The sequence below is a fragment of the Emydura macquarii genome, unplaced genomic scaffold, assembly GCF_026122565.2.
Source record: "Emydura macquarii macquarii isolate MOO-44397 ecotype Brisbane River unplaced genomic scaffold, CSIRO-AGI_Emac_v2 contig_1644, whole genome shotgun sequence".
Taxonomy (NCBI): Eukaryota; Metazoa; Chordata; order Testudines; family Chelidae; genus Emydura; species Emydura macquarii.
The window spans coordinates 4935529-4948193 of record NW_027131781.1 but is presented as its reverse complement, the minus strand read 5'-3'; the positions used below and the strand labels follow the sequence as shown (position 1 = coordinate 4948193).

At 47.4% G+C, this 12665-nt stretch overlaps 1 protein-coding gene across 1 annotated transcript in view; it reads left to right on the top strand.

The window, feature by feature from the left end:
• Positions 1–204: 204 nt before the first annotated feature.
• Positions 205–12665, top strand: part of SMAD6 (SMAD family member 6) — a 79767-nt gene continuing 67306 nt past the window's right edge. The window contains exons 1-3 of the mRNA XM_067555527.1: positions 205–1849; positions 9962–10018; positions 12386–12463. Coding sequence (XP_067411628.1) covers positions 1066–1849; positions 9962–10018; positions 12386–12463 — 919 coding nt within the window. The 5' untranslated portion in view covers positions 205–1065. The remainder of the gene's footprint in view (positions 1850–9961; positions 10019–12385; positions 12464–12665) is intronic.

Genomic DNA, 12665 nt, shown 5'->3' with positions numbered 1-12665 from the left:
ACGGGCGCTCGGTGCGGGCCGGGGGAAAGGGGCTGCCCCGCCGGGGAGCGAGCGGCGCCCACCCCGGCTCGGTCCCGGCCCGGCCCAGCCCTCGCTCGGCGTGCTCCTTTAAGAGCGAAGAAACTTGAAACCTTGTTTGCGCAACAATCCGTGCCGCACCGAGCCGCCAAAGTGTCTAGACTGGCACATGATGGGAGGCAGCCAATGACTCCGGCGCTCGCCTAGGGGGCCCTGCGTGTGCGTGTGTGTGTGCGTGTGTGTGTGCTAGAAGAACAAAAAAGAGAGCGAGCGCGAGGGAGCAGGGGACAGACAGACAGACAGACGTGCCCAGCGCGCTTTAAACACAGCCCCGCGCCGCCGAGCCAGCAGACGGCCCGTGCTGGGGCGAGGGGTCTGCTCCGGGACCGTCTCGCCGCCGGAGACCCGCCGGGCAGGATCCCGCTTCTCTGCCGGGCTGGATCGGATCCCCCCACCTCCTGCCCCCCTTGAATGAAGGATTTCCAGCCGCTCTCGCCGGGATCTTTACAGTTTTCATTCATGTCTTGAACCGTGCCGGCGTGGGTTTGGTTTGGTGTTTTGGGGTGGAAAGGAAATCACTGCCCGTGTCTCCAAGTGCCGGGACCCGGCTGCACGCACGCCGATCCGCTTTCGGATTTTGCCCGTCCCCCCCCCCGGCCCAGAGCCGCAGTTGATGGGGCTCCTTCTCACCGGAGGATCTGCCTGCGCCCTGCCCCCCCTGGCTGCGGTCTGCTCGGCGGCAGGTCGCCGCTGGTCAATGTAGGGGCATCTCCCTCCGCCTGCCGGCTGGGCGCCCCCCCCCGCGAGCGTGTGCCGATGTAGCCCCTGGCGGCGCGCTCCGGGCCAGCTCGTCCTCCCGCGCCCCGCCGGCTCCCCCCATGTGGCAGCCCTCCTGCAATCTCTCCGCGACTGGCCGCCGGGCGAGGCTGTGGCGCGGCGCTGCGAGGGGCCGCCGCTTGGTGCGTGGCGGCGGCGGCGGCTCGGACACCCCGTGAGGCTCGGTCCCCCGGCCCCCAGCCCGACATCGCCCGCCCGCCGAGCTGTCGCATGTTCAGGTCCAAACGCTCAGGTCTCGTGCGGCGGCTTTGGAGGAGCCGTGTCATCCCGGACCGGGAAGGGGGAGATGGCAGCGCCGGGGAGCGCCACGACCCGGGCGGCGGCGGCGGCAGCAAAACCCCGGAGAAAAACCCCTGCTCGGAAATCCGGCCGGTAACCCGCAGCCTGGCGAGAGACCCGACGGAGCGGGGCGGCCGGCAGCCGGGCCAGGCGGGCCGGGGCAGCCCCGCAGCGCTCCGGAGCCAGCCGCCGGAAGGGGCCGGGGAGAGCCCGGGCTGGGCGCCGGAGAGCGAGTGCCAGACGGTGACCTGCTGCCTCTTCAAGGAGCGGGAGCTGCTCGGCTCCCGGCCGGCGGCCGGCGCCTCCTCCTCCTCCCGGGCCGGGCAGCTGCGCCCGGCCGCCTTCCCGCTGCCAGCCCCGCCGGAGCCCCGCAGCCTGGAAGGCCGGTGCCGGCTCCCGCTGCTGGAGCCGGAGCTGAAGTCCGTCACCTACGCGCTGCTGAAGCGGCTGAAGGAGCGGTCGCTGGACGCGCTGCTGGCGGCGGTGGAGTCCCGGGGCGGGATGCCCGGCGGCTGCGTCCTGCTGCCCCGCACCGAGCTGCGCCTGGGGGGCCAGGCGGCGCCTCCGCAGCTGCTCCTGGGCCAGCTCTTCCGCTGGCCGGACCTGCAGCACCCGGCCGAGCTGAAGCCGCTGTACGAGTGCCAGAGCTTCGGCGTGGCCGACGGCCCCACGGTCTGCTGCAACCCCTACCACTTCAGCCGGCTCTGTGGGCCAGGTGAGCGAAGGAGCCGGCCGGGGCTTCCCCAGGCGGTGGGGCCGGGGTGGGGGATGTGTGCTTGCTCGGGGACACCCGCCGCGGGAAGCTGATCTCACAGCCAGCCTTCCCTGCTCGCCATCCACATGGCCCGCTGGTTACAGCCGCCTCCGCAGAGCTGGGAGGGCGCCTCGTCCAGTCGGGGGGCAGGGGGGGGGGAATGACCTGCAAATGAGCCGGACTTCCCCGCGAGATGTGTGGGGGAAACCCGCCTCCGAAGTCCCGGCTGGGTTGAATGGATCTCTCAGAAGGTTGAGGTTTGAATCTGCCGTCTTTGTCCAATCCAGGTGCACCTGGGGCGGCTTGTTATATTTGCAGGGCTGGGTCAGTTTTGATTTTTGCCCGGCCTCTCCCATCCTCCCGGCCTCCCCAGTACAATTCTTTGCAGGGTTTGGTTTGGTTTGGTGTTAACCCTGAGCAAAAGCTGTCCGATCTGCATCAGATTAACCGCAGTAACTTGCACTTGGAATCTGATACCCTTTAAGAAGACCTCGATCCAAAATGCCTATCACGGTTAAGGATCTAACCCTATCCAGGCGTGCCCGTCAAGGGGAAGATGCAAAGATACATAGAGGCCTACACAAGCCAAAAGCCCTAAAGCCAAGAAAACTGACAACATCACCTTTGGGCTCATATTTCAGTGCGCTTTTGGATTAGATCACTGTGTAGACAGGCTTCAGGAACTGTTCATCCCTAGAGTGTTTTCATACAAGGAAAAAATGGTAGGAGTGGTGGTTTAGGTGTTTAAAAAAACCCACGAAAGTGGGGCCAATGTGAAGGAATATTTTCTACCAACACAAGGACCATTATCCTCTGCCAGTCAAGTGTTGGTTATTTTTAAACACTATTTCTGCTTTAATTAAGGTTATTTTTACCCTGATTCGGGTTTCAGATAATGCTCTTGGCTTGTTTAAAAAAGCTGACCTGTAGGTGTAGCCCATCACAGAAGATGTCCCGGGAGCCTGTCTTGAAACTTAGCTGCTGATCATTCAGGTTGGGGTATAATGCAGTGGGTGGTGTGGGGATCTCCTAGCCTCTAGCACTCAAATGCTGTGACCCTTTCTGTGTAACAGTTTATCCCTGGCCTTGCTGGACTAGGTTTTAGGAAGGTGCAGAACTTTTTCCCTTGGGCATAATATGTTCTGTACCTGCGCTGATGTGTCAAGCCTGAACTTCCTCCTGATTTTCACCGCTTTGGCGCATGCTGTGAATTGCACCATTGTTTCCGACTGGACTCAAGGAAACACTCTTAATAGGCCGCCGGTGGATGTTATGAATCGTGTTTTTCCACCCAGTCAAGGAGTTTGAGGATGCCCCAATGCACTGAAACGGTGGGGGCCTTTTCAGGCAGCCCCCCACCCCCTGCAGCTTGTGTCTGCCTTTTACTCCGGCAGGGGCACTGTCCCTTTCGGCAAAGGCCAGCAGGAGGCGCTAGCGGGGTGGGGGGAAAGCTGCTCCTGCTAAAATTCTCAGCTCCACAGACCCCCCCGTCCAGGTCACCTGTAGGTCTCAGCCCCAGCCCTCTTGCAGCCTGCCCCAGCCACAGCAGACAGGGGAGCTCTGCTGGCCTGGGGCAAACATGCCGCGCTCTATTGCCCTGGCACCGGCTCTCCTGGGGCTGGTCTTGGTCTAGCTGCCCTGCTGAGAGCTGGTGTTCTTGGCCCGCGGGGGGGATAGGGAGTGTCGTGGCATCTGCTTTCCCAGTAGCCTGTGGTGCGTGCAGCCAGTTGCACTGGCCCCCCCCCCCCCCCGGTGTGAATTAACCCCCAGCGCGAGGAGGAGTGTGCGGGTTATATAAACAAGGGGAGCATCAGAGAGGCCGAAGGCTCCCAGAGCTGGAGAAAATCTCACTCCCTTTTCGAGACAGCCCTGTGCAAAGGGAGCCGTGCAGAAGGGCTGGGCTCTGGTTGCATTGTGCACATAGCTGGCGCGCATCCATGCGTGGTTGCTACGGCTCTGGGTAAGTTCTGTCACTGAGGGAGACAAACCGGACTTGTCCCCGGGCTCCTTCTCGAAATGCGCTTTACAAGAGATGAGCTAAAAGTCGAGCACTTCCTCCTTTCCGCCCCCTCTGCCCCCCACTTGGACGAAGCAGGAGAACTTCCAGTCAGCTGCATGTCTTAGGTCAGTGCTTTGGAGATGTCTGAAAGGTGCCTGCCTCGAGCAGAGCAGAGCAGAGCAGTAAAGGTCTGTGCATGGCAATCTGAAGACAGGTTGTGATCGCTAACACAGCTGACGTTTGACGCCCCTTTCCCGGAACGCACCCATTAACTCCAGTCTCTCTGCTTCACCAGTTGTTGTTTCGCTGTGACTATGTTCACGACATCACTGTGATCTAGCTCACCCTGAAGGAGACACAACGTGTAAGTGACTTTAGGAGGCAGCCTAGAAAAACATCGGTTTGCTGGAGCAAAGAATACGGGAATTAAACAGACAAAACTTCTCTTTTCTTTGGCCCTTTGAATGGAGATCAGTTTCAAGTTGTGCTTAAAAAGCCCTTTTCCCCTAAGACGGTCCCCCTCTGCTATTTAGGTGCAGAAGTGGTGATAATATGCAGTTTGCATATTGCTGGCGCCAGTCTGACTAGCTGTTTATCTGACTGACTGGTGAGCGAGGCAATTACTGCTGCCTTTCTTAAAGCTGCAGTCACCCCTTTTTAACTTCTTCCAGCTAGTTTAAGCTTTATGGCCAAAAAAAAAAAAAAGGGAAGCATATTCTCCTTTGTGATAATAGGTTTAGGGCCAAAACCAAACAAACAAAAAAAACCAGGCAGCATGAACCAGCTATGTGACCCTAAATAATGGAGGTTAGTAATCCATTTTTTGTGTAAAAATGTGAGACTATGAGAACGAAACAGACTACAAGATGGAAAGTCCTGACCAAAGAAAATTCTTAACTTTTATGTAGTTTGAAGTATCTTGAGGTTCATTAGCTCATGCATAAATGATGTTTTTTTAATGAACAGACATCCTGAAGGACATTAAATACCACGTTAATGACCCTCTTTCTTGGGAAAAGCTTTTATTTTATTCCTTTATTTTGCAAGCAGAAATCCTGGTTAGCTCTGTATCAGTTATTTGTAAGAAACTACTGTATTTTATGCAGTGAACTAATGCGGTTCTTTCCCCTGAAGATTATTAGGTGCCTGACCATGAAATAACATTTTAATCCTAGCAGATGTGCATTAACATTAGACAAGGCTACACCTCCGTAGAAACTCTTCAAATTACCTTTTTAAAGTCAAAGCTCTCCAAATAATGTAGAATAAAAACCACAAACAAACAGCACAGCTTTTAACTGAGTTTCTTTTTATCTTTTTCATACTGCCAGTTTGTGTTGGGTCCTACCCTCTTGGGGCTGGATTTTGCTCCCATTGAGGGCAGTTGGTAAGAGCCAGTTCTGGCCTTGATGCCCTTTCTTCAAATGTGTCTATCTGTCTACTCTGGATTCTTGATGTGTGTGTTTTGTTTGCATCCATGTATGCACCCAATTTTATCACTAGGTTTACAGTGCGTAACTAGCAGAAGGGTGTGAAAATACTGTCTGCTGTGACAGATGAAGTCCTATGCAGTGATTGGTCTGTCTTTAGCATAGAAGAAGTATATTTTGCAGACACAACTCGTGCAATTAGATCCCATTCCTTTAGAATCAGCACAGTCTGGAATGTTGGCTACTTTTTTTTTTCTTTGAAGCTCTTAAATACTTGGGAGAAAGTCGTCTTGCCTGTGCAGATCCTGTGCTCTGGAGCAGAGTGAGAGCAATGTGCGCTCTTGTTTTATTATGATTACTGATGCTCGTTTCAAGATGTAGGACCTTTACTCTCTCAGAAGCAGTAAATGACTGCAGTTCAAATCAAAACCAGCACAGTGTGGAGACTGAGGTCATTTTTAATAAAGTAATCCAAACTGAACTGCAGCTAGGTTAGGGAGTCATTGTGTTGTGAAAACCATTTGTTTTCAGGTCAGTGTAGAAAATTGAAGAACACACGCTAATCTCAATAATCTGGAGACCACATCATGCCGTTGAATTTTAAGCAGCACTCCTCATTGAAGCCAGGGGAATTTCTGCTTTACGCTAATGGCGTGATATGACCCTGTCAATAGCATTTAGCTCTGACTTTTTTTAGAATGTTATGTTTTTAAAAGCAAATTTTTATAATGATTTTAAAAAAGTGAGAACATAAGAACGGTCATATTGGGTCAGACCAAAATGATCCATCTAACCCACAACCCTGTCTTCTAACAGTGGCCCATGCCAGACACTTCAGAGGGAATGAACAGAAAGGGCAGTTTATCAGGTGATCCATCCCCCTGTCATTCAGTCTCAGCTTCCGGCAGTCAGAGGTTTAGGGATACCTGGAGCATGGGGTTGTGTCCCTGACCATCTTGGCTGATAGCCATTGATGGACCGATCCTCTATGAATTTACCTAATTCTTTTTTGAATTCAGTGATACTTTTGGCCATCACAACATCCCCTGGCAATGAGTTCCACAGGTTGATGGTGCACTGTGTGACAAAATACTTCCCTTTGTTTTTAAACCTGCTGCCTAATAATTTAATTGGGTAACCCCCCCAGTTCTTGTGTTATGTGAACGGGTATATAACACTTCCTTATTCACTTCCTCCACACCACTTATGATTTTATAAAGCTCTATCATATCCCCACTTAGTCATCTCTTTTCTAAGATGAACAGTGCCAATCTTATTAATACCCCATGGAAGCGGTTCCACGCCTCTTAATCATTTGTGTTGCCCTTCTCTGTACTTTTCCCAATTCTAATATATCTTTTTTGAGATGGGGTGACCAGAACTGCGCGCAGTCAAAAGTGTGGATGTAGCATAGATTTATATAGTGGCTTTATGATATTTTCTGTCTTATTATCTATCCCTTTCCTAATGGTTCCTAACATTCTGTTAGCTTTTTTGACTGCCGCTGCACATTGAGCTGTTTTCAGAGAAGTACCTACAATGACTCCAAGATCTCTCTCTTGACCAGTAACACCTAGTTTAAATCCCATCATTTTGTATGTGTAGTTGGGATTCTGTTTTCCAATGTGCATTACTTTGCATTTATCAATATTGGATTTCATCTGACATTTTGTTGCCCAGTCATCCAGTTTTGCCAGATCTCTTTGTAACTCTTTGCAGTCAGCTTTGGGCTTAACTATCTTGAGTAATTTTGTATCATCTGCAAACTTTGTGATCTTGTCATTTACCCCTTTTTCCAGAGCATTTATGATTATGTTGAACAACACTGGCCCCAGTACAGATCCTTGGGGAACCCTGCCCATTTATCTCTCTCCATTATGAAAACTGACCATTTATTCCTACCCTTTGTTTTATATCTTTTAACCAATTACTGATCCATGAGAGGACCTTCCTTCTTATCCCATGATTGCTTACTTTGCTTAAGAACCTTTCGTGAGGGACCTTGTCAAAACCTTTCCAAAAGTCCAACTATGCTATATCCATTGGATCACCCTTGTCCACATGTTTGCTGACCCTCTCAAAGAATTCTAATAGATTGGTGAGGTATGATTTCCTTTTATAAAAGCCCTGTTAACTCTTCCCTAACTTATTGTGTTCACCTATGTGTGTGACAATTCTGTTCTTTACTATAGGAATCTCTGTCATTGGAGATTTTTAAGAGCATGTTAGAGAAACACCTCTCAGGTGTTTAGATCAGTGGTTCTCAATCTATTTACCATTGTGGGCTGCATAGGCAGTTCCCTGTATTATGTGGACCACATCCACACAATATATATATACGACCTGTATGGCCCTGAGGATGTCACATGGGCCACAGCTGTGTACTGATTGGGCCGCAAGAGGCCCACAGGCTGCGGGTTGAGAGCCACTGGTCTAGATGATATTTAGTCCTGTCATAAGAGCAGAGGACTGGACTAGATGACCTCTCGAGGACCCTTCCACTCCGACGATTCTATGATAGATTTAACCAGTTTGCCCGGTAAAATAGTTAGGCTTACTGGTATGTAATTCAGGATCACCTCTGGACCCTTTTTTAAAAATCGGCATTACATTAGCTAGTCACCAGCTAGTCATCTGGTACAGAGGCTGATTTAAGTGATAGGTTAAGTATCACAATTAGTAGTTCTGCAATTTCATATTTGAGTTCCTTCAGAACTCTTGGGTGAATCCCATCTGACCCTGGTGACTTATTACTGTTTAATCTACCACTTTGTTCCAAAACTTCCTTTTTGTTCCAAACCTCAGTCTGGGACAGTTGCTCAGATTTGTCACCTAAAAAGAAAGGCTCAGGTGTGGGAATCTCCCTCACATCCTCAGCAGTGAGGACTGATGTAAAGAATTCATTTAGCTTCTCCGCAATGGCTTTGTCTTCCTGTAGTGCTCCTTTAGCATTTTGATTGCCCCTGGCCCCACTGGTTGTTTAGCAGGCTTCCCGATTCTGATATACTTAAAAACCATTTTGCTGTTAATTTGTGTGTCTTTTGCTAGTTGCTCTTCAAATTCTTTTTTGGCCTGCCTGTTTATATTTTACACTTGACTTGCCAGAGTTTATGTTTCTTTGTATTTCCTCAGTAGAATTTGACTTCCAATTTTTAAAAAATGTCTTTTTGTCTCTAGCTGCATCTTTTACTCTGTTGTTTAGCTATGGTAGCGATTCTTTTTGGTCCTCTGTTTTTTTTCTTTATTTGGGATATACATATAGTTTGAATCTTTATTAAGGTGTTTTTAAGAAGTTTCCATGCAGTTTGCAAGCATTTCATGCTTGTGACTGTTCTTTTTAATTTCTCTTTAACTAGCCTCCTTGTTTTTGTGTAATTCTCCTTTTTGAAATTAAATGCGATTGTGGTGGGTGTCTTTGGAATTTTCCTCTCTACAAGGATGTTAAATTTAATTACGTTATGGTCGCTATTACTGAGCTGTTCAGCTATATTCACCTCTTGAACCAGATCCCATGTGCCACTTCGGACTAAATCAAGAATTGACTCTCCTGTCGTGGGTTCCAGGACTAGCTGCTCCAAGAAGCAGTCATTAATGGGGGCTAGAAATTTTCTCTCTGCATTCCATCCTGAGGTGACAGTCAATATAGGGATAGTTGAAATCCCCCATCATTGGGTTTTCTGTTTTTCTGGCTTTTCTAATCTTCCTGAGCATTTCACAGTCACCATCAGCATCTTATTCGTAGGATGGTAGATAGGCAGGTAGTATATTCCTGCTGCTATATTCTTATTATTCAAGCCTGATCAATTAAAGAAAAGTCTGATCAATTAAAGGGCCTTATCCTACAGCCATTATTTTCTTGAGTAGTCCTTATCTATGCAAGTGGTCCAAGAGCAAGTTAGGTGGCCCTGATTCAAAAAAGCACTTAAGCACATGCTCAACTTTAAGCAGGTCAGTGGATCTACTCATGTTTAAAGCTAGGCACATACTTAAGTACTTTGTTGAATGAAGGCTGGTGTTGTGTTGCAAGATTGGGCCCTAAATAATATGTAATTATGGTAGGCTATTACTACCGACCTTTTATAGTCTATCTAGGAAGTTACAGGGACAGACCTAAGTTGCTTCATTGGGTTAACTGGATTTACGTTGGTGTGAATGAGATCAGAATCTGGACCATGATATTTTCTTTTACATCCTAAGATGGAGGGTATTTTTATTCATGCTCTGCAGTTTCTTAGTCTTTGTAACACAATATCCAGGGAATTCTTCTTAAGCTCATGTGTGTTTTTAAACAGGAATCTTTTAAACAGATGACCAGACGATAAAGCCAAGCTTTTCAAAAGGGATCAATGATTTTGGGTAACTGGGTTTTTGGGTACTGACTAGAGATGCCCTAACGGACCCTGATTTCCAGAGGGTGGGTGCATAGCACTGCCTGAAACCCCTTACAGGTGTGTTAAATTGGGCACCAAAAATCACCAGCTGCTTTTGAAAAATCTTGGCCAAGAGTTATTTGCATATGACTTTTCCTCCATGTGATAAATAGGGATTTACCTTACCATCAAAATATTGCTTCCTAGGAGGTAAAACTTGAGGATTTGAACTTTTAACCTGATTTAGCTCTAATATGCAGTCTTTTTTTTCTAGAGTCTCCGCCGCCTCCTTATTCACGGCTGTCTCCTAATGAAGAGCAAAAGCCACTGGGTAAGTAGTTTCTCTTTACAAAACTTTTAGGACACTCACAGTTCACAACCAAGATGTTGTGTTGTTTTGTACAGAGGTTGTTTCCAGCCTGGCGTGTAAAGCAAAGGTCAAAATGTAGGAACATGGAGCTCCTCAGTAATTCTGAACAAGCATCAGCTGACAAGTTATAAGAAATAAATAAATTAAAATCAAATAATTTCTATTGTTTTTTTATCATATCTTAATTACCAAGGGTTTTATTTATAAATACACATTCTTTGCTACATCTGTATTTTTCAGAATAATCTCCATTCAGGTGGAAATACAGTCATTTTTAATGAAAATGTCCTGATGGGTTATCAGACTTAATTTTTTATTGTTTAATATATTGGATGGCAGACCAGAGTGGGAGTCAGAACTGCTGGGTTTTGTCCCCAGCTCTGTCACTGTCCTGCTCTTTCACCTGGGGCATATCACCCCGTAAAATAGGGATAATTATACTTACTTTCATTGTAAAGTTCTTTAAGATCTCTAGATGAAGAGCGCTAGAGAAGAGCTAAGTATTATTAGTATAGTGTTTATTAAACTGAGACACAAGGTCTTGAAGCTTGACACTGTAAAACTTTTGAATGGAATTTCACTTTTTCCATTTAATTATTCTGACTTTTTAAAATATCATTGAAATAAATCTGGTCAAGGCTAGGCGTAAAATGCATCCTCCTTTAAAACTGGCAAAATCCAATAGCGAATGCCTTCCAAGCACATATTGTCACTGGGAAATTTTAAAAATACCCCTGCGTAGATGCTGTGCCAAGTTCTGCCCTGGCTTTCATGGTATCCAGGTAAATAGGAAGTAATACGTGCACCTCAGAGGGGGAAAATTTGATGTGGTTTTTTTGTGAGACTCTCCCGGTAATGGGTCAGATTTTGCCAGTGATAGTGACATTGAGTGGTATCTTACTCCTCCAGTTTTCTCATGGTCAGTAATGCTGGTTCACAAAAGAGGAAGTAAACAAAGAGAGACATGTTCATCACAGAGCTGTTAGACTCACAGAGAGGGCGGATGCGGAAACATTCAGTATTTGCCAAATAGATAAGGACACACTTGGCAAATACATTACTCTGAGATCTCACAGGGATATAGAGAGGGTCCACTCTTGAATTCTCTGTGCACCCAAGAACACCAGACTAGGAGTTATGGGATCATACGGAAGGTAGGGTCAGGCCCAAAGGACTGAGTAAGATTGCAGAATCGGGCCTTTGATCCTTTGTAAAAAAAAAAAAAACCCAGAACAACCAAACAAGAAAACCAAACAACCAACAAAGTCCCTACAAAAGCCAAAAGCTGGACCATGGCATGGACTGTGCTCCTCTGCAGAGGCCTAATGGGAAATCAGATCCTCCTTTACACCCGTTGTGCAGGCTGTTCAGACCTTGGGCCAGGCTGTGCAGGAGCACATGGGTATTGTGTGCCTGGTACTCTCTACATCCTGGAGCAGGTGGCTTGGAAGTGCCAGCTGAGCTGGTGTGGGAAGTTTCTTGATTCCCTAATGGTCTGGGCCAGCAGCAAATTACTGACCCCCAGAGCTAGGAGAATTAGGGAGGGAGTTGTATCCTGGCAGGGTGTTTCTGAATCACAGTGCATCCTTTCTACTACACTTGGGGTGATGCAGTGCATTCACCACCCCTTTCTGAGAGCTGTGTCCAACAGCACAATCTCACACTGAGAAGCAGTGCATAGCGTTTTTTGCAGCGGAGGATAGTACGTATGTTTCATGGCTAGTGGTTCACAGCAGAGGTCCATCCACAGAGTACCTTGTAAAACAAAAGGGTTGGTCATGTAAGTTGATATTACATAGGAAAAATGAGCTCAAAATTAATTCCCTATAGAAGCTACTTGTGCTGCAGGTATGGAAAACAGTGAGATTTGACTGAAAAAAATCGGTGAGCAAACATTTGAGCACATAATTAAAGGGGTAAGCAAGAGAGAATAACAAGGACTCCTAACTTGTTAAAACAAAGTTTTCCTTAGCTTCAGCAAAGAGGAAGGAAGGAAAGAAGCAAGAATAAACAGCTTCAAGAATTTTAATGGTGATAATTAAGTATAGTAACTATGAATTGTTTAGAGGCTTAACGTAACTTTATCCAGTAAGCACCAAGTTTCTACTTGTTTAATCAACTGAACTGCAGTTATTTTTGTGGTCGAAGCAATTGAAACTTTTCATTTTTGCATGTCAGAGAAGAAAAGTTAAACACTTGCTTTCCGCCTGGGTCTGCAGCACTTTCTCTCTGGAAGGTGTGGGCAGGCAAAGTGGCACAGTATGTCTGTACGTGGTCGCATAGTGCTTTTGACACAAAAGTACTAAACGTTCTCCTTTTATTTTCCAGATCTCTCAGATTCCACGTTGTCTTACACTGAAACAGAGGCTACTAACTCACCAAACATCACACCTGGAGAATTCTCAGGTTGGCAGACATTAACACCTCAACACATGTTGAATGGTTATTGTGTTGGAGCTGTACTTGCTTGTTTTAGCAGAAAAGCTACATTAAATATAGTTTATAGATGTGAGATTCTCGGTGAAAAGAGAAAAAAAGCAAATGGGCTATTCAGGTTGGTTGGTCAAGCAGAGATGTTCACACACTCCATGCTGTACTAAAATATTGT